Source organism: Syngnathus scovelli, chromosome 2 (assembly GCF_024217435.2).
Source record: "Syngnathus scovelli strain Florida chromosome 2, RoL_Ssco_1.2, whole genome shotgun sequence".
NCBI classification, from domain to species: Eukaryota; Metazoa; Chordata; class Actinopteri; order Syngnathiformes; family Syngnathidae; genus Syngnathus; species Syngnathus scovelli.
The window spans coordinates 13,803,223-13,824,082 of NC_090848.1; the positions used below are offsets into that span (position 1 = coordinate 13,803,223).

General features: G+C 42.8%; 2 protein-coding genes across 4 annotated transcripts; one reads left to right on the plus strand and one right to left on the minus strand.

Moving 5' to 3' along the window:
- Positions 1-19: 19 nt before the first annotated feature.
- On the minus strand, positions 20-5,874 carry LOC125989125 (ATP-dependent RNA helicase DDX19A-like). 2 transcript variants are annotated; one of them, XM_049755154.2, is made up of 11 exons: positions 5,698-5,874; positions 4,513-4,561; positions 4,265-4,445; positions 3,276-3,368; positions 2,919-3,021; positions 2,702-2,816; positions 2,436-2,613; positions 1,260-1,497; positions 789-951; positions 447-638; positions 20-367 (listed from the first exon to the last, which is right to left on the minus strand). In XM_049755154.2, the coding sequence occupies exons 2-11, from the start codon at positions 4,541-4,543 to the stop codon at positions 306-308; spliced, it is 1,356 nt and encodes a 451-aa protein (XP_049611111.1). In that variant the 5' UTR covers positions 4,544-4,561; positions 5,698-5,874; the 3' UTR covers positions 20-305. The 2 variants fall into 2 exon arrangements, with proteins under 2 accessions (XP_049611111.1, XP_049611110.1); XM_049755153.2 differs by lacking the exon at positions 5,698-5,874 and adding an exon at positions 4,650-4,923.
- Positions 5,512-20,544, plus strand: vwa5b1 (von Willebrand factor A domain containing 5B1). 2 transcript variants are annotated; one of them, XM_049755141.2, is made up of 22 exons: positions 5,512-6,723; positions 8,639-8,781; positions 8,864-9,025; positions 10,057-10,276; positions 10,405-10,559; positions 10,744-10,875; positions 11,549-11,673; positions 12,197-12,373; positions 12,672-12,782; positions 14,272-14,474; positions 15,278-15,392; positions 15,634-15,819; positions 15,942-16,128; positions 16,195-16,391; positions 16,561-16,753; positions 17,065-17,358; positions 17,472-17,609; positions 18,499-18,624; positions 18,873-18,944; positions 19,150-19,219; positions 19,347-19,470; positions 19,600-20,544. In XM_049755141.2, exons 2-22 carry the CDS (start codon positions 8,643-8,645, stop codon positions 20,107-20,109), a joined length of 3,636 nt encoding a protein of 1,211 aa, XP_049611098.1. In that variant the 5' UTR covers positions 5,512-6,723; positions 8,639-8,642; the 3' UTR covers positions 20,110-20,544. The 2 variants fall into 2 exon arrangements, with proteins under 2 accessions (XP_049611098.1, XP_049611097.1); XM_049755140.2 differs by lacking the exon at positions 5,512-6,723 and adding an exon at positions 6,782-6,901.
- Positions 20,545-20,860: the final 316 nt, after the last annotated feature.

A 20,860-nucleotide genomic window follows, 5' to 3' on the forward strand; every position in this document is an offset into this window, starting at 1 on the left:
ATAAGGAACTACAACATAGTTTAAAGGCAACATGTTTGATATATTTATCAAAATAGATTTATCACTACACTAGAATATTCAAAATGCCATGCAAACGTTCAAACAACAAATAAAATAAAACACAGCAAACGAAGAAGAACAAAATAAAGCACACTCGGCTTGAAAAGCCCGGCGTAGCGGTTTGCTAGTCTGAATGAATCAAAAGTGCAGCTCAAACAAAACTTTCTGCATAGTCAACACCTTGTAAACAATAAAGCTGCACTAGGCAGATCAGTCGCTGGGACGTAACAAGAGCAGCTGAGTGTTCAGTTCAACTGCTTTTCTATTTCCTCAACATTCCGTGTGTCAAGTTTGAGGATTTTCCTGTCTGAGAGATAAAGAGAAACAAATGTCAACATCCTCATGTTTACATTCTTTAAATTGGAGGCGTGCGTGGTGAAAGGTACCAAAATGCATCTCAATTTGTCTGATGACATCCATGCCGGATTCACTGTCCACCATGTTGATGGCGAAGCCGCGCCTTCCAAAACGTCCCGTGCGGCCAATCCGGTGAAGGTACGTCTCGTTATCAGCGTTTCCGGCCATGTCCACGGGGAGGTCAAAGTTGACCACCAATGAGACCTGTTCCACATCAATGCCTAGAGACAAAACAAAATAATTTGTGATACATTATCAAACAGTATTTTCATTTCATTGCAGTATTAGCCAGTTAAAAGTTGTTAGCTGCTGTTGGCAACAAAACAAAAATGACACTAAATGCAGTTTGGCACCGGACTTCTGCCTCTTACCCCTGGAACAAACGTTTGTGGTGACAAGAACCTTCTCTTTGCCATCTCGAAAGCGTTCAATGATGCTCGCTCTCTGCATCACCGTTAATTCCCCACTCAGCAGTGCCACACTGTGGCCTTCATTGGCCAGTTTTGTAGATAGCCAAGACGCCATTTTACGAGTCTGCGCAGAAGAATTCACTTTTAATGTTTCATGGAGATACAAACACTAAAGTAGTAACCTTTACTGAACCAAGTCAAATTTCAATTACCCCATAATTTTATCAGTTCAAAAAAATGTATCACAATTCAAGGGACTATGATTTTCTAGGAATTTTGTAGTGATTATCAATTGAAACACATTGCAAAAGAATTACAGAAATAATTTCTTGCAGTGATAGTTTCCTAAATATTGTGGGAAACCATTATCAGGATCAGAATCTTTGATATCCCTAATAACAATGTAGCCATACACTGCGCTTGACTACTTACGTGGCAGAAGATCATGGCCTGCGCTACAGTCATAGTCGCATAGAGGTCACACAGAATAGTCAATTTGTCCTCCTTGTTCCCGCAGAGGACATAAAATTGCTTGATGGTGTCCAGAGTCTCCTCCTTACGTCGCAGTCGAATGATGTTGGGCTCAGGAACGATCAATTCGGCAAACCTCCACACCTCCTCCTCAAAAGTCGCAGAGAGGAAGAGCATCTGGCAGTCTTTTGGTAGCTGCCTACATTAGCACAAGTGGGAGGAATAAAGTTACATCATTTCAATAACTTGTGGTGCCTTATGATCAAGGACCATTGGCATATTTCCCCAGGTTCAATCCGAGCAATAACATCACTTGTGGTAAAACCTATCTTCACAAACAAAGTCACTGGCTAATGGAATGTTTTCCATCCATCCGTCCCACTTGTCCCCACAGGGGTGCTGGAACCTACCTTAACAGTCTTGTGCATCAAATTTCTCTTTGAATAGAGAATGAATCAAAATCCACTCGCCGAACACTGTGTTCTCCCAAGCGCAAACCTTTTTCAAAATGTCTGGACAGAAAACATGTCTGGCATGCCAAAGAGAATCTTTGTGTCATCAGACCAGACGGATGATAGAGGTCACTAACCTCACTCGGATCTTCCATGCGGCAGATTTTTTTCTGTACCCTTTTCGAGATCTGTACTTTGAGACTAGCCTGTCTGGTTGCCTTGCAGACAATTACTTTGATTTTATGCTCAGTCTGTCCCAATGGCGTGCACTGTCAACTCTGAGACCTTTATTAGTTTCCCCCCCCCTCAATCATGTCCAATTAGCTGGCTTCACTGAATGTGGACTCCAATGAAGCCGTAAATGCATCAGTGATGATCGAGGAAAAGGATGGTCCCAAAGTCTCATTTGAGCATGGCAAAGGCTGAGACTAGTGACAAGATTTATTTATTTCTAAATCTGAGACGGCATTTAAAATTAATCAATGAATAAATAAAATAAAAAAATCCATTGTCATTATAGAGAAGATAGAGTGGAATCAAAATTATTTTTTTGAAGCGCTGTGAAGGCTCCGAACATTTTCACCGGAGTACGAATTTTAAAATTGGGTGCTGAATATCCGAGTGCCAATCTATTCAAGTATCCATTTGTCAAGCCCTCTATTCATGTGGCTGTGCTGGTCCTAACCTGTGGACGCGGATGCTCTGGTCACGATGACCTTGAGTGGCGATCATGACATCTGCCTCATCCAGCACAAACATGGTTATTTTTTTGGGTTCAATGACTTTATACTTGTTGCACCAATCCAGGATGGTGCCTGGCGTTCCCACGACAATCTGCTCCTCCAACTGGCTGCCTCGCTCCGCTGGGCAAAATCAAAGCGATAAAGCCAACTGTTCAATTTGAGACGCGCACTGAGTAGAGCGACTGCGGCGTCACCTCAATTTTCTTACCTTTGCAGCCTCTAACGGCGTAAGCCAGTTTGATGTCAGGGCAGAATTTGCCCATCTGCTGCATCACCTGACCGATCTGCAGGGCAAGCTCATATGTGGGTGCGATACAAAGAACCTGAGGGGGACAAAAACAAAAACAAACAAACAAAATAAACCCAAACTTATTTGGCAAGCACAGCCTAAAACAAATAATCTATCAGCAAGTCACATGGTTTACCTGAGTCCACTTTTGGTCAACCTTCACATGGCTGAGCATGGCCAGAGAAAAGGCTGCAGTTTTGCCTGTGCCTGACTGTGACTGGGCAATCAGATTCTGAGGTCTTAAAGTCAAGAAAGGAAAACATTCAATTTTAAAATGTTCAAAGAAAATAGCTCAGCCTTTCTGTCCAAATACAAGATGAGCTTAAAGTCATTTAAAAACGCTTCTGTAAACTCCTGCCCAGATAGAGATTTTCCAGGGGTCAATAACTAACATTATCTCACAAAAGTGGTATTAGACATTTCTACAACAAAATTCATTACAAAATCTGTCAATTGTACACTTAATTCTGTAAAAGTGTAAAAATGGACTCACGGCTGTGCCAGCATCATAGGTAGAGCCTTCTCCTGGATCATGGAAGGCCTGTTGAAGCCCATGCTGTAGACCCCCTTCAACAGCTCAGGTTTCCTATTCATGCAAGAAAAAAAAAACACAATCTCCCAGGAAAGAAGTGGGAGTGGTGTGTTGAATGAAGGTTTTGCGTGTGCAAATTAGATTTTTTTTTTAGGGGTAACCTATCCTCAGTTATTGGCTGAAAAATATTTTTCGCCTTCAAGCCAAAATCACCTTTGGCGCCATCTGGTGGCATCTTTGTTTCAAGAAAAACGTTAAAAAGATGTTTGATTCAGACACAAATCGTCACCATTATGTGACATCTATAGGTAATTACAAACCATTTAAGAAAGCGTGTCAATTCGCAGAATTTTTTTTCTGTTCGTGGGAGGGCAGCCCCACCTCCTACAACCAGTCAAATGTGTAATTCCGCTTTTCTGTGATTTGTAGACTTCTCACAGTACTTGTCCTCCACAAGGGTAGCGGCTGGCCTTGAGTCAATACCAGCTGACTTTGGCACATCCTAAACTGGTCGCAATGACAGCATAACAAATTAGCCTTTTTGGCAAATTAAATCAAAGATTTAAAGTGACTTTGGAGTGGGGTTGTGTTGATGTGAAGAAATTGAATGTTAGCAATATGTAGCAGATGCAGTGTTTGATTACTAAAAAATGTTTGGCGCTTTGACTAAATGTCCTTAATGTAAAATGCAGTCTGTGCCTTGACTCTGAAGAGGGCGACAGAATTGTACTTCTGTGCTTGACATTAGTATCGATCCATTACTTTAAATCACAGCCGACAAACTCAAGGCCCGGGGGCCAGATACAGCCTGCCACATCATTTTATGTGGCCCGCGAAGACAAATTAGTTTAACATCCCTGCTTTAAATGAATTTGTTCAGGTATGTGATGGGCTGAAATGAAATGTGGGTTTTATTATTTAAAAAAAGAAAACACCTATGCTAGACTCACAGGCGCAGCTCCTCGAAGGTCTTGACGGAGAAAAGCGGGGAAGTGGGGTCCCGCTGCAGGACCTCCACCTCGTGTCTGCTCCGAACTAGAGTTCGGCGGATCATTTTGTTGAGCAGGGACACTTCAGCTCGATCCACTTTATCACCTTCCCATTTTTCACTTATGTCCGTCTGGAGGTTTCCTGTGCAGCCGCCCAAAAAATCGTTAACCGACGACCAAACGTCGTGGAAATATGGATATTTAGTTACCGTTTACATCTCTGGCAATAGCTTGGCCCATCTTCGTTGTGAGTTCAAACTGTTGACAAAAGGGAGTGAAATAGTTATGAAAGTGCTCTTCAAACGTTAGCTAGCTTCGAGCCATTACGCATTTAGCCATCATTCACCTGCACTGGCGGGGAATTCGCCTCCTGAATATCTGCCTCGAGCGCCCACGTGTCCTTGAACATTTTACAATATTTAACTCAAGATTTTATGATGCGACTAGAGAAAACTTTTCAGCATAAGTTCGGAGGCTGGTGTGGCCTGATGTCAGATGCAGCGAGGTGACAAACAATTAGTGCCGACGAGAAACGACCACAACGTGCCAGGCCAAACACTGACTCGTGGTGATTATAGTCGTGATGCCTTTACTGACACCCGGGATTTACAGTAATACTGGAATGCGAGTGGGGGCCATTAAATACGGAGGAGCAACAGTGCCAAAACTATGACTACTTCAAAGACTAAACCTGTTGTGGAATTCTCATGTATTTATAAATACCTATAAATATTATATATATATATGTGTGTTTGTGTGTATTTATTTATATCATGATGTATTTAAAACTGTTTAGTATTAAACAATTTTACTATTTGTTTAATTTTGGCACTCTTGTCCCCTGTCCCTGTGTTGTGCGCTTCGGTCTGTTCTGTCCTTGTACTGTATGAGTCATGTCAGACTTTGGTCCTTTTAGAATTGGACTCCGCCAAGGCGGCCCTTTGTCACTGATTCTGTTCATAACCTTTATGAAGAGAATGTCTAGGCACAGTCAAGGTGGAGGGGTCAGGTTTGGTGGCCACATAAAAATAACATTATTTTATGCACAATAAATTCAATATTGAGAGTGTTCCATTGGTGACCAGTCTAGGGAGTTCATTGCTGGGATAGATGCTAGCTAACCTGTGACCCAAACAGACAAAATGGGGAAAAAAAGGGATGGGTGACTCTTTGTCAGAGTACACAAGAAGGAAAAGAACTGTGTGTGCATACACACACACATGCACGCACGCACACACAAGAAAATGAGTGTGTAAATGCACTCTTATTGCCATGGTAGCTTTGCAAGAAAACAGAAGGATCAAACGATGTAATAACAAAACACAGACAGCCAAACGCCCACTCAAGATCTGAAACGCTAAAACCATCCTCAGAGAATAGCAAAGGGTCCTTACAGGTGATGTTGGGATGAAAAGCTTTACCCATCTGGTCTAGTCTTTTTTTCTGTTCTTTCCTTAACAGCATTTTCATAACTTTAAATTGGCTCACTTTAGTGGCCACTACAAGTGTAGCGCAAATATCTGTCTAACGATATGATTGTTCTTTTCTCATTTTTGCAGACCAGCGCTGTTAGAGATGTCCTCGTCATAGGACTGAACAAAGCCAACTTGATTCTCTGCCAATTAAAGCAGCTCTCCTCATTCCCTTTGAGTCAAAGTCAAAGTCAAAGTCTGCTTTATTGTCAATTTCTTCACACGTCAAGACATACAAAGAGATCGAAATTACGTTCCCACTATCCCACGGTGACAAGACATAGTACACAATATACATACAAGTAAACAACACAAAAAGTAAAAACAAGAAGGCACAAACAATGAATAAATAAGAGTGATGAAAAAAAAAAAGACAACAACGTTGCTTAGTTGTAAAAGAGTGCGTGTTGTAGAATGGCCTGCCAGCAGTCCAGACCTGACCCGTGTGGAGCATTATAAATGGAAACCCCGGACTGTTGAGCAAATTCTGCAGTGAACATCGACTAATTCCCCAACAAGGATGATAATAGATTCTCATTAATATGAGGGGAAACTGAATGAGTGTCTTATGGATGCTGAGAGCATAAAGAGACGGATGCTTTGCAGGTTTGGTCCCCCGCCTCTCTGTCTCTCTCTCTCCCTTTCTCTATCCCCCTCTTTCTCTCTCTCCCCATCAGCAGCACTGTGAGGAGGAGGGGAGCATCAAGGAAGCATTTTTTAACCACATGTTGCTGTGCTTGATGTGCTGCAGCAGCCTTCCTTTCTTGTCACAAGCTGGCTCACTTCTGACACCACCTGTAGCAACAATCTCACTCCTGCTCGCTGGTTGTGGAACAAAACGCAGAGCTGAGAGAGCGTGGTCGGCAAGGAGGGAAGATCTCTTTGATCATAAGTGGAATTGTGAGTCACAGAGCTCCTCAGTGCAGGCTCAGTTGACACAGATGAAAGGTAAGACCTAATTTGGCTTTGAATGAAAGAATCTCTCTCTCTCTCTCTCTCTCTCTCTCTCTCTCTCTCTCTCTCTCAATTGTGTAGAATGATGTCGAAAGCTCAGGGAGGTGATTAAAGGCAGTCCGTCGTACATCTTGATGCTGCAGCCATCAAGCAGCCAGACGCTTTTCAACAGGTGGTTACCAGAGCAGCGGCGCACTGCTTTGACTCTAATGAGTTCAGAGCGCTGTGACGATTGTGATTTAAAACCCTGAGAGTTGGGGGGTCTTGGGGAAAGGCGAGTGAGTCATGTGAGAAAGGGGGTGGCGGGAAGACACCAACAGCACTAAAGCCCATAAAGTGTGAAAACTGCAAAGAGCCATCCTGCAGGGGCATTGTTCAACACACTGGTCCACGGCTTTTGTGATGTTTTGTGCATGGAAGTGATTTTATTGGCAGTCGGGATATCTTTGCTGGTCATTATGCTGCTTGAGGTCATTGTTACGTTGCTTCCGCAGATCGACAAAAATGGTACACAACACAACAATAGGCCATTTGCACAATCTATTGAGGTCTAACCCAATAGGTGGTGTATAATGAAGTATCTCTCGCCTGTACAAGGACAAAAATGCTCAGATGGTGCACGGACTGAATTGAAGGCCGTCGTGGTCATTGAGAAAAAAAAAGATTGTTTACTGAACGAAGTGGCCATAGTGAGTTACTAATATCCAATAGATGCAGTGAAATTTGAATTCCTGCTCTGATCTCAACAGTGATTCAAAAAAATCTTTTGATGAGTGGAGCGTCTCTGGAAGGAATTTAAAGACACTTCAGAGGACCTGGATTGAAAGTTTTTACAGCCTTTCTACATTATTGTCCAATATGCAGTTTGTTATTATGATCATCTAAAAATCCATCCATTTGTGGTCCAGCTCCCCTGACCACCCAAATTTTATTAACCTGAGAGGTAGAAAATATTTAGGGCTAATCATTTCTAAACCTGTAGAGAATTTCTGCACCTACAATAATAATGCTACAGATATTTATTATTAGCCGACAAAGGAGTTGGCCCATCTGCGCAGATGCCCTCTGTTGTGGCTCTAAAGACCAGAGGCTGCTGGCTCACTTTTGGTCAGCCTGCAGGCTAGCAAGCGGAGCCGTCTCTATGGAAATGGCTTTCGTCATAATTTCCCATCAAGCGTCGTGATGGAGCTCTATTGTGTGCACGCCCCAGACTGGAGGTGCAGGATGCAACATGAGCAATGATGCGGCATGCACAAGAGCCATGTGGGATTTTATTGATTCATTTTCATAATTGGCAATGCTGCATTTTGCACACGTAATTTTGCCTCTTCCTGACAAGAAACAGGCTGTTGGCTTGTTCTGCCTTTCTTATGTTATGTTCATTGTATGCATTTATTCCTATCCCCTTCAATTATCAGTCTATATAGTAAATAAGCCAGACACACTCACTTGACAGATAGGGAACTATTTTTGTGCCTGTGTAAAAATGGGCTCATCTTCATTTTCGTACAGGAGGAAAGTTTACTTTACTGTGTTTCGGAAATTAAAAGACCAAAGTGTGCTTTGCAGGGCATTCTGGCAGATTGAGGGTTTTTTTTTCTTTTCCGTGCCTCTGGCGCACTTGACTATGTGGTGACTGGACTTTTAACCGGGTGACATCGCATCTAAGTTGAGGCGCAGGTGATGTAATGAAATTTTGGTGGATTTTACTGAGGAGCAGGCAGTGGACGTGCTTTAGTAGATGCAATCATATTTCAGTCTGAATGTCGCATTAAATACGACAGCAGCGTACATTGAAGCCTCTGAATCATTGTCGAAATCAACTCATTGAATGCATGACGATGATGATGATTAGAAGTGGCGATGTAATGACTGTTTCTCTCTATCATGTAAATCCTCCTAATGGCAGTGCCATGCCTGGACTCATCAACAAGGAGAATCGTAGCGCTCTACCTCTCAGTGTCTCTGACATCACTTCCTGTGTCAGGGGCTACACTCAGGCCATGACCGCTTCCATGACATATGAAAATATTGAGGATCATGCCATTGAAGGTACGTTCATTTTTTCAAAATTCTCGGAATAGGGAACATTAACTGATCTAATTATTCAATCTCTTTTCCGGTGGCCTTGCAGGTATCTTTATCTATCCACTGGAGGAAAAAAACATTGTTGTAGGCTTTGAGGCGATGATCTCCAGTCAGATTATCACGCTGCAAATCAAGGACAAAGCCAAGATTGATGACTGTTATCACAATTCATGCAGCACACCAAATGGAGCACCGCCCAGTGGCGTTGGTGAGATGACTATCTTCTTACATCCATCATCTATTATTTTAAGCTTCTGCCCGTACATAACTCGGAATTGATTGGTAGTTTATATAAATCCCCATGTGAGGCAAAGAAAGGACTATCTTATCTCTCTTATCTTCAACTTATCTTCTGCATTTAACTCTGCAGCACAAATACTAGAAGCACATTATGCGCACAGGTCATATTTGGGGGCCATATTTATCATCAAGGCAAATAATGTTGTGCACATCCGCTTCATGTTTCTTGCTAAAACATCCAAATTACCAATTGTCTTCACTTTTATTAATGCTGATGTATTACAAGTATATATTTTTTTACAATTTCCTATTTAAAATACTATACTAAGTGAGAAATTTTGATTTCATAACGAGCTCTCCATCAATTTGTTGCGTATACCATTTTTAGTGAAATGGGCTCTGGTGACTATACATTTATACAAGTTCACCGTCACAATGGCGCTCTGAGGGACAACATAATTACAATGTGGCCACTGGCGGAGCTAGGATTTTTTTTCTTGTGTGGGGGGGGCATGGGGTGGCCAAGTATATCACAAGAAACCCTTCAAACACATTTTATTTTTGCGTTGGGCTAGTTTTGCACTTGAGCCTCAATATATGTATGTGCGACATGAAATTGGCACTTGGAGACCATTACCCCACCCCTCATCATTTATCTGCCCTCAACAGAGCTATGCTGCTCCGTGGTATGATTTAAAAAATTCAATCCAATGAAACGGAGGGTTTGAAGCTTTCTCTTCATATATTTATGAATTAAGTGCACCACGTTAGATAAATTGTCTACTCTGTGCCAGTGTTAGAAGTGTTCCGAGCAAGCGTAAGTTTACATCAAAACACTCATTCAGTTGCCTGTCTAAATTTGCAAACACACAACTTGCGCTGATATGAAAAATCACGATACGCCAGCACTTGCTCCACGGCGTAGGTGCACTGTTTACAAAAATAGAACCCTGTACATCAAGTCGAGTTGAATAGAATTAATGCAAGTTGATCTTCCAGGGCATATACTTCTGGATGAGGATTTGGAGAGGACAGTGCTAGTAGTAAACCTGGGGTCCATCCCTCCCTTGGAGACAGTCCAAATTCTGGTCAGTACCTCCTGTGAGCTCTCCACTCTGCCCAGCGGGGGCATCAGTGTGACCACGCCGCCAATGTGCACACCCCACGTACAAAGGAGCATCAACGAGGAGCAGGGCTTATCCCCAAACTTCTCCAGAATGTAAGAAATACACAGATAGGTTTGTACTTCACCTGGGAATATAGTTCAGTCATAAATTGTTGTTCCCAGTATAAAAGTGACTGTGTGGTCATGAATTTTTCATTTCCAGTCAATATTTTTGCTTTTAGGAGGGATAAACATCACTGTGGCTCCAGCCCACACGATCGTGCTCCCTCGTCAGCTCACTTTTGTTTGTCTGCTCTACTGGCGGATGAGGCCATCAACTCCATGGACTACCAGTTTAATTTCCAGCTGGAAATACGAGCACCGTATCTCCTTGCAGGTCAGAAGTTGAGCAATAATCCGGGTCCAAGTTTGCTTTTCTTGTGGACTGAGCATGTTGAGTTGTAGTTGAGTAATGGTCATTGTGTTTTTCCAACTTGGAGGTAACAACTAGTCTGACTCACGATGTCACGTTCAAGAGACAGATGAAGGTTATGGAAATGTGACTGTTGATATTTGTGTAGGGGTGGAGAGCCCGTCTCACGCCATCCGAGCCGACGCTGACCCTTTGGCCCGCTCAGCCACCAGTGTGGTCATCACTCTGGCAGACAAGTACACTTACGACTGTCCTGTTACGATCCTCATCTATCCAAGTGGTGCGTCTACAAGGTCACACTCAAGATGGTTTAGTGCTCGCTCCAAGCGTCCTCCAGGCCACTAATGATGCATTTGTGTGCTTCGTGTTGAATGCATGAGGGCCCACGACAATGTCCTTGTATTTTAGTTTAGTTGAGTGCGTGGGTGAGATGCTCCAGGTCTGGTCTTTGTTTTTTTTTTTTCTCTCCCCTAGTCTCGTCTTGTTATGAAATATTTGTGGGCTGCTTGTCTCCCAGAGACAACAAGCTTCTCTGCTGATCCGCTATGGTTTTATGAAGGCTTTTTTTGACAAACATAGTCAGTGACTGTGTCCCTAAATGCATAATTGATGCTCATTTAGAAAACATCTTTACCCTTTTGGAGCACATCAGTGTGAGATATTTTCTTTTTTTTTTGTTATTGTTGCTTTTTTTAAGTTTGACCTATGGAAGCTTGCGCAATACATATTTCACCATGTGTTGCAATTTATAGCTATGACATTTACATAAGTTTTAAAATTTCACCTGCTGAACCTAACCCTAATTTCTAAATAATACTAAATACATTACATATTATTTTTATAATAATAATAAATTAAATAAAAAAGCCAACTTTTTATTGCTCAAATATTTTGTCAAATTCTATCAGAACCATTCTAACACTTGTGACTCGGCCCGGCCCAATTTCCTGCAGAACCTCATGTGCCTCACGTGCTCATAGAGAGCGGAGACATGACGCAGGATGAGTATGATGAATTCGTCCATGGCCGCAGCGACTTCATCAAAGCCACCAAGAAGGACTCCAGCAATGAGAAGAAGGTAAGAGTGTCATCCAGCAGCTGAGCCGAGTTTCTGAGCTGATGAGATCCACGTCATGAAGGGATGTGGTGTGATGCACAACACAAAGATCCCGGGTTCACAAAAATAGTATTTGAATTCTAAATTGTATGTTTGATTTAAAAAGTTTCACTGTCTTAGAATGTAAATTATTATAATCATTATTGTCCGCACAATACAATACTATGTATGTGATGTACCATGCTTTGAATACTAATTTACGTGCGAGATAAAATAGCCTATCAACCTTTGTCTCACAATGGCTACATTTGGAAAATTACAGTGAAAATCATCTTGCCAATTTCTTTTTACAAAAGCCATCACAAAGTCTCCTGATTGTTCTTGAAAGCCTTCATTCATGCCGTCATTTGTCCCTTCACACAGCAATCAGCTTTAGCATTAAATTTCGTTTCCATGGAAACTTACCAATGGATCCACACTCGACCTGGATTTTTGCTGTAATATCCGCCAACTGCCGTTCGAACTCATCACTCGTGTTCCATAGGTGGAGGCCATCCACAGACGGCTGCACAAGGACATCCTCCACAACCCTGTGGTCATGCTCAACTTCTGCCCCAACCTCAAACCTCTCAGCTCCGACCTGAGGAAGGTGCACGGAGAATTCATCTTTCTCATCGACCGCAGTGGCAGCATGAGCGGTGTCAACATTAACCGCGTGAAGGTACTTTCCCTCCTGGAATTAATAATTGGCATCCATGTTGTGACATCCATGAGGGGGAGATGAGGCCATTTGGACTATTTCATTTTGAGGTCTTTCAAATTCAATTGAATATATGAGAACATACTGTTACCAAGACAACATTTTCTTTAACATGTAATCCCAGCGGTGCACAAAAACCTGCAGCACTGGAACAATTTGCCATCGATCGTGGTCGGTTTTTGTCAGCTCAAGAGTTTAGTTTTGTCTGAGGTTCTTTTTCATCATGTTCACACAAAATATGTGTTACACTCTGCCCCAGGATGCAATGGTGGTGATTCTCAAGAGTCTCGTCCCAGGCTGCCTGTTCAACGTAATAAGCTTCGGCTCCACTTTCAAATCTCTTTTTCCCAGCAGTCGGAACTACGAAGAGGTAAAACTGAAAACTTTCTTTGTTTCATGTCACATTTGGTTGTCTTACAGCATTTAATTGACAACTAGCAGTAGAGTATTGTGTAGTTTCAGTGCATTCAGCAATATTTCAGAGCAGAGAGAATGACTTAATTCTTCATAATTTTGAAGCCTCACCTTATATACTTATTTATAAGTCCATTACTTTTTATATATTTATTCAATTTGGTTATGAGCAACAATCATCTTTCTTTGTTTACGCTTGTGAAACAGTTCTATAGGCCCACCAGCCAAAAATTAGCCTACAGAGAAAACAGCAAGTGGAGCAAATTTTGGACATTTTTACGCAGACAGATGACAGCTGTTCATTTTTTTATTCCGTAAACATATAGTGAATGTTTGGGGCCGCAAAGACTCTGTAAGTGGTCATGATTGTCAAAACACATTTCTCATCCACTTAATGTGTCTTTCTTGTGGCTTTTACGATATCACCTCAGCTTCATATTTCAGATCAGTCTGCTTCGGCAATGAGGCGAATGGGGAGCTTTTTAAGATTGTTATTGGAATGAAACAAGAGCAGGCAGACATATTACTCAGGATCTGAAATTCCTGTCAAGCGAAATGACAAATAAAAAATGAGACTGTCTGTTATTATTCCCTTGGTAGCGTATTTAGTGTTTTCAGTGATCATGTGTTTTTGTGAATATCAACGAATATTTAAGCGTCAGAGAATGCAACATACAGGTTTAGCGACAGCCAATACATTTTTGTTGTCAATGAACAGCATTATGTGCACATAACAATTTTGCTATGCTTTTCAAATCAGAGCTGATCGATTGGTGCTCATACTTTTTTATCTGACTGGAATATAGGACAAAGATGCCCAAACTATGGCCTGTGGGACATTTGCGGCCCGCTGTCCATTATTCATCTGTCAGCAATGCTTGTAAAAAGAAAGAAAATAAATAAATACACAAATAAATAAATGGGTAAGACATTATACAACCGTGCCAGACAAATAAAAAAATGTGTCGCATGCAAAATCCGACCCGGCAAAAGCTTTGAAATTTTCCAATTCAAATGAAAGCCCAAGAAATCAGTAACCATTTCTAGTCATTTACTTGAATTACTATTTTCAATGGCGCACCCTGGTAGCATGACTTTTGTGTTACAGCAAGCAACTGCATTTGTAATATCTTAGTCTTTTCAATTCTTCATGTAAAAAATAATAACTACAAATATTGTTACATACTGTTGCATTTGCCCATTCTGATCTTGCAATCATTGATTTGGACTGCAACTTTCACACTAATTCGCAGGAGTGATTTTTCAATGAGTTGTGAAGCTACACAAACACAAGGAGAGCAGCCAAATTCCACATGTATGGTCCAGGACTTCTTAGATGCCCTCCTCATCTACTTTGCTGCTTGTGTAAATTGAAATTGAAATTCCCCCCATTGGGACAATAAAATGTTGGTGTTATGCTTTTTTTCCCCTTCAACATGATCCAGGAAGCACTTGCCCTGGCTTGCGAGTACGTTCGAAAGATCAGAGCCGACATGGGAGGCACAAACATCCTGACACCCCTCAAATGGATTCTGAGACAGCCAATGTTTCCTGGACACCCCCGTTTGCTTTTTTTACTGACTGATGGGGCGGTGAGCAACACAGGCAAAGTCATCGAGCTAGTGCGCAGTCATGCGCGCTACATCAGGTAGTAATTCAACCACGTACGTTTCTGCTTGCACATGCTTACGATGCTCAGATTGTGGAGTCTTTGAGGGATTGGCAGGGATTCATTGGCACGTCTACTCATTGATGGAGCTTTGATCCCAATTAAATGAAATCTGTGCGCATGCAAATGAAATACCATCCTGACTAATAAGACGTCAAAGGCAAAATAGATTCACAGCACTGTGGGAAATCATCTTGTTTTCCTGGTGGGCTGAAAGTCTCTAAATCCTTCTCTGGAGTCACCATGGAAATGGAGTAGGCCTACTTGTCTACTCACGGTTATTGAACAACTGCCCCCAAACGGTCATGCACACACACTTTGCCGGTTCAGACATGGATCAATTTTTCTTTCCAGCTGGTGACATTTCTACTTTATTGGGTGGCTCTGTTTTTAGCTCATCTCTTATAGATTTTTTTTTTTGTGGCCTTGTTTGTCACCAGCCTAACTGAAATACTTATGACACCTAGAAAGTCAATAAATCTTTGCAAATGTATTATTAATCTGCCAGTACATGCATTTTTTTTGATTATGCTCAAAAGCTGTGCAATTGTTGATCAGATCCTTCCGTCCATCTGTCCGTCTACCCGTCCATCCATCCATTCATTCATCCAGTTGACATTGGCCCAAGAGGCAGGCCACACCATTCAACGGTTGCCATTCCAAAAAACTCACCTACACTGCACACAGCCACAAGTCTACGAATTCAATTTAGGGTTTGTTAATATATGCAATGCTTGGCAACAGCATCTCTCAGCATTGATGCGTAAATTCTGTTTGCGCAGATGCTTTACATTTGGCATTGGGCAGCATGCTTGCAGAAGAATGGTTCATGAACTAGCAGCGGTGTCCAGAGGAACAGCTGAGTTCCTGGCTGAAGGCGAGAGGCTCCAACCAAGGGTGGGTCCTTTTAACAATGATCCAGCCAAGTCATGATGGGCCGTGTTAACAGATAAAATAAATGCATCAAGTTGATGTTCCAGTGATTTTCTACCTTTACATTCTTGTGAAACAAATTTGGTTTCACAAGGTTTGTTGTCATACTCTTTGGCTCGCATACAGTACAATTGGGAGAAAGGCAGCGCTCTTCTAAACCCAACAATGGATTCCTTGCTCTCTAAACACATTTTTGTCTTTGCAGATTATAAAGTCTCTGAAGAAGACCATGTGTCCTGTCCTCAGTGACATTTCCATTGATTGGCTCTTTCCTGAGACCAAGGAGGTGCTGCTTTCACCAGTGGGCAACACCTTCCTGTATCCTGGGGACAGTCTCATTGGGTATGCCGTCGTTTGCGACGCCACCCGCTACCACGCCAACCCCAAACCTGTAAGTACAATGTTTCAGGTCATAGAAAGGTTAGGGGTGAAGAAGATTGTTTTTCCCTACAGTTTTTGCTGGTCTAAATCTTCTTCTAAATCATTCCCCAACACACGTGTCACGGTCAACAGGACAAAAGACGACGATATAGTATGATGCGCTCCGTCGGCTCTGGTAGCTCCGTATTCTTTCACTCCCAAGATGAGGACTTGCTGAAGACCTCTGCTGATGATCAGGCATCCTACAATGAAACTCTCCACGACTCCAACCAGGACTCTATGATGGTTGCCAGCTCTGTCACTATGGAAAATGAAAGTGGTAAGAACCTCACCAAGTTCTACTGGCCAATTCAATACATGTCTTCACGTAACCATTTTCTGTCAGCGTCAGAGGGTCAGACGTCAGCAAGAAGGCGAGCATACAGCACCAACCAGATAACTGAGCACGTTCCTGTGAAGAAATACACATCCAGTGATCCCAGCTCCGTCATGCCAAAGAATCCTCTTCGGCGTGCCAAAATCCAGGAGCTGATTGGAGAAATGAGCCCGGAGCATGAGGTCCAGTGGAAGAGAGACTACCAGGTGCGGCACGCTTAACACATACATAGACTGTGAGGAGAATATCAAGTAAGCCAGCACTTAGACACCAGAAAGCTTTGGGAAACTTTTCATTTTATGACATTAGTGTCCCATGAAAACTTTAACTCTGTTCATTCATTTTATGAAAATTTCCCATTTGTGTTATTCTCAGCCTCAGCTGGTGAGTCTGTGTGCTGCGTCTTCCAAAGAGCATTCAGCAGGTGTTCCGCTTCCACTCCAGCATCACCCGTCAGGGGAGGCGGGCTCGGAAATGCCGACATCAGCCCCAGTCCGTAACACTGCTGGAGAGGATGGCTCGAGATCGTCGACAGACAGTCCATCTTCGGGAAGTGTGGGAGATGCAGGTCTAACGTCCTTCAATTGAAACAATTCCCACAAGACTGTTCTACATGGGATAGGGTGGTGCCATTGCACACTTATTTGATTAAATAAATCAAATATGGTTAAAAAGTGCAAGTTAACCCATTTCGGAAAAAAAAATAATCATGTGCTATAACGTGAGCTACTCATAAACCTCTGAAGCAATTTGGGTGGGGTGGGATTAAACCGCTCTTAACACACCTCACACTACAGGATAATCTGTCAAATGATCACTTTAAATCTGACAGATTTGCGTAATGGAGATATCTTCATATCTCTTTCTCCCTTGTTGCAGAAGGATACAGCCACCAACTGTGTCAGGCTGAAACGCCGCAGGACAACCGCAACGCAGACGTAGGCTCAACGGGCCAGCAGCGAGAGGAGTGCAAGGCCGTGGTGTCGGGTCTGCTCTGCGGGAAAGCTGTCCAATGGCAAGTGCACTTTGACGTCGAGCCCTTCTTGAAGGGTCGCGAACGCGAGGAGAAGGTTCATGAGGAGCTGTGGAATGAGACCTTGCACCATCTGGCTGCATGCTCCATCATCCGCGACTTTGAGCACATGGCAGAACGGGAATGCGACATTGAGCATGGTGAGTTTGAAAATTCACTTCATGGCTGTGAATGGTAGAAAAGTAGAGGTGAAATTCACTTGATACGGACTGGTCGAAATTAAAAGTGAGCTTATCCCAATGCAACCTTACAGGCTCTGGCAGGAAGTACCACAGTTACGCCATTCATACCAGCAAAGCCTGCAACATCCTGAGCAAATACACCGCGTTTGTTCCCGTCGATCTGGACACAAATGAATATCTACAGACATGTATTGAATACGTCAACTTTGGTAAGTTGCAGCTTTCATTGTCTGCCAGTTCGTTTACATGAATAAATCCTTTCATGCTGTAAAAATGTGTCTGAGCAAAGACGATCTGCTCTCCCACTCTGTGATATAACAATATAAACATCATTATCATTGTAACCACCAAGTTCCAGAGAAAAAGATCCACTTTCAAGTAGTGGTGGCTCCCAGCATGTGTCACCAGCTACCAGTAGGGAAATAAAAGCATGTTGGTGGTGCTTGCTGGGTGGCTCGGTTGGTAGAGCAGAGGTTCTAGTGACGATACTGATACCAACTACTGGTACCATAGTACTTTTTATAAATAACACCTCCCCAAACAAAATAATGACAGATAATTTTAAAGACAAATATAGCCTACCGTATTTTCTGGACTATAAGTATACTGCACCAGAAATCCCCCAAATTAGGGGGAAATCCTGTTTTGTCCATATATAAGCCGCACTGGACTATAAAATGCAGGTGTTTTGATGTTGCATTTCCATATATAAGTGAATATCCACAAATCATACAATATCAAAAAAACAAACAAAAAAATCCATAGATAAGCCGCACCGTTGTATAAGCCGCAGGGTTCAAAACTTGTGCAAAAGGTAGTGGCTTATAGTCCGGAAAATACGGTATATGTCTCAATATCGCATTTTACTTATAACTTCACGAAATTAACTGCAATTTCTCATTCGTGATCACAAAACAGCCTAGAGAGAGTGGGCAGTACTATACCATAGCATACCTTGAAATAAGGCAGATATCGGTACTGATATGTATCGGTACTCGCCTATCCCTAATAATAATAATTCATTGTCATTTTCATTTGATTTTTTTTTAGGGTGAGACTCCATTAACAAGCTGCCCCCTGTTTCTTTCTCACATTTAGGTGACGGCTTAAAAAGAAGCTCACGCTCCAGTTCAGGAAGCAGGAAGAGCCAAGCGTACTCCATTGGACTGGGCCGCTCTCAGTCTGGCGGTGTGTCGGAAGAAGCCGAAGACATGTTGTCTAACAGTATGCTGTTTTAATTTCAAGCAGCCACAAGGCGCCTTTAATTACACGTCACTAGATAACAGCTATTAATGGAAAGATGCATATTTTGAGAGTAAAGACGTAGTTTTTCTCCTTTGATAAAGTAAAAAAATTTTTTTTTCTTGATTAAAGGTCAAGCTGACCCTATTGTTAAAACCTAATTGTTTTACTTTTATGCTACGTATTACAAAAACAACTGGAGGACAAATTTGGGGTTTTTCTTGTGTCAGGTGTAGAAGATGGCACATCTCCCTGCAGCACTCCATCCTCATCCAGCTGGGAGAAATGGAACTTTATAGAAGGTACATATAGACATTTAACATTAGTCAAGTCAAAGAGAGATTTTCTCAGAGCTTCTACGGAAACAATATCTCCCAGTGAACAATGCAGACATACTGTTTATAGATTTTTGGCATAAATTGTTTTACAAGTTATGCGATTTATTGCCGATCAATTGTCCTTTGTGCGATTGATTTTTCCCCAACCTCTTCCATCTTCATCTCTCAGGGACTCAAAGAAGTCCGTCAGTGACTTCAGACCAGTCTCAGAAGTCTGTGGAGAGTCTTTTTTCTGCCAGGTGGGTGTCTGAAGTTTGAATGTGTGAAGCATTATTGTGAAACGCCTCAAGATCTCATCTGGAGTGAATTGGCACAAATCCAAATAACATTGACTTGATTTTTGGTCATCTGTGGTTCCTTGGCCAGGCTGGCACTCAGCAGGACTCGTCTCTTGACAAAAGCCGCTAAAGGGTTCATGAGTAGATCCCACAGCAAGTCGGGGGATTCCATGGGAGAGAGTGACAACGAGAACAAGGACTACATTCCTCTGGTGGGTACTTGATGATCTACGAAACCTGATCTTGCTTACTCACAATAGTTGATTCATGTGAGGGTGAATGTGGGTGGGGCCTGGAATGTGTAATGAGGAGTAGCTGTACTTATATTTGGTTTTCCACAGGTGTTGCTGCAACTGGCGTGCGGTGCTTTCCCGCTTGACCCCGCCCTGTGTGACACCATCAACGTGCCCATGGACAAGCTCAAGTGGACGTCCCCCTTCAGCAGCCACCGCACCAGCCTCGGACACCCGACCCACTCGAGCAGCCGGCGCACTGAAGATGATACAGGATCATCAGGTGACCCACAAATCTGTCCCAAAGATCTTCTCGGACCAGGTGCTCCGGAGACGCCCTCTCTCGTCAGTATGCAAAAGAGGATGCTGGACCCGGAGAGCCTGGTGTGGGCGACAGCGGTAGCCCTAGCCTGGCTGGAGCACAGCTCCGCTAGCTACTTCATCGAGTGGGAGTTGGTGGCCGCCAAGGCCAGCATGTGGCTGAGTGGCCAGGACATCCCGGAAGGCCGGGATGTGGAGTCAGTCAAGGCGGCGGCCAACCAGCTCTTCATCATCCTCAGACACTGGGATGACAACCTGCAGCTGAACATGCTCTGTTATAACCCCAACAGTGTGTGATGCTACTGCACCTGCCTTCGCTTGTGTCTCTCTGGAGTCTGTCAATGTTGTGAGCAATGTGCATGCTCTTTAGTGTGTGCCTGTGTGTGTGTGTGTGTGTATACTCCAAACATATCAAAGTCAGTACGTTTACATGCACAGTATAACTCCACTGCGACATTTAATTCAACTGCTTGCAGACTAAGTATAAGTAAAGTATACATATAAAGTATACATGCAGAATGCGCGGAGCAAAATGACTGTCAGCTACCGTCGGTAGCGCTTCGCCTTCTTATTGTGCCCTATTTGTTGAGCTACTATACCGCCTAAAAGTATATTTTTCCCGCCTTTACAATTCTTGAGTGTACACCTCTGCTGCAAGACATATTTGTGTACATTTACACTACATGTATGTTTCTTTTAAGTCGCAACAAGAGTGCCACAGGTGGTGTACAATTGCCTGACTTCAGTGTGTTCTCTGTGACTGACTGGTGACTAGTCCAGGGTGTAGTCAAAGAATTCCATTTGCTCAGACCAGCAAAAATGATAAACAGAATGTAATATGCATGCCATACCAGTAGTTGGCGACACAACACGCATGATCACCAACCACTTGTTTCGTAAAAGTGTTTTGTACGCAGATAACGTGAGTCACCTGTACATGTTTGTGGTGTGGTAAACGTGCGCTTGGATGGAGACGCCGAAAAATACACCAACAGTGCTGAGGTCGACTGTTGCTATCTTACCTGTAAATGACTTCAGCGTGAAGACT

Coding starts and splice junctions, on each gene's coding strand:
- LOC125989125 (XM_049755153.2), bottom strand. CDS start 4,712: ATGTTCAAGGACACGTGGGCGCTCGAGGCAGATATTCAGGAGGCGAAT. Junction 2,614..2,701: donor CGCCGTTAGAGGCTGCAAAG/GTAAGAAAATTG, acceptor GATTTTGCCCAG/CGGAGCGAGGCAGCCAGTTG. Junction 1,498..2,435: donor CAGAGCATCCGCGTCCACAG/GTTAGGACCAGC, acceptor GTGCTAATGTAG/GCAGCTACCAAAAGACTGCC.
- vwa5b1 (XM_049755140.2), top strand. CDS start 6,864: ATGCTGCAGCCATCAAGCAGCCAGACGCTTTTCAACAG. Junction 17,359..17,471: donor GGAATGCGACATTGAGCATG/GTGAGTTTGAAA, acceptor GCAACCTTACAG/GCTCTGGCAGGAAGTACCAC. Junction 17,610..18,498: donor TATTGAATACGTCAACTTTG/GTAAGTTGCAGC, acceptor TCTCACATTTAG/GTGACGGCTTAAAAAGAAGC.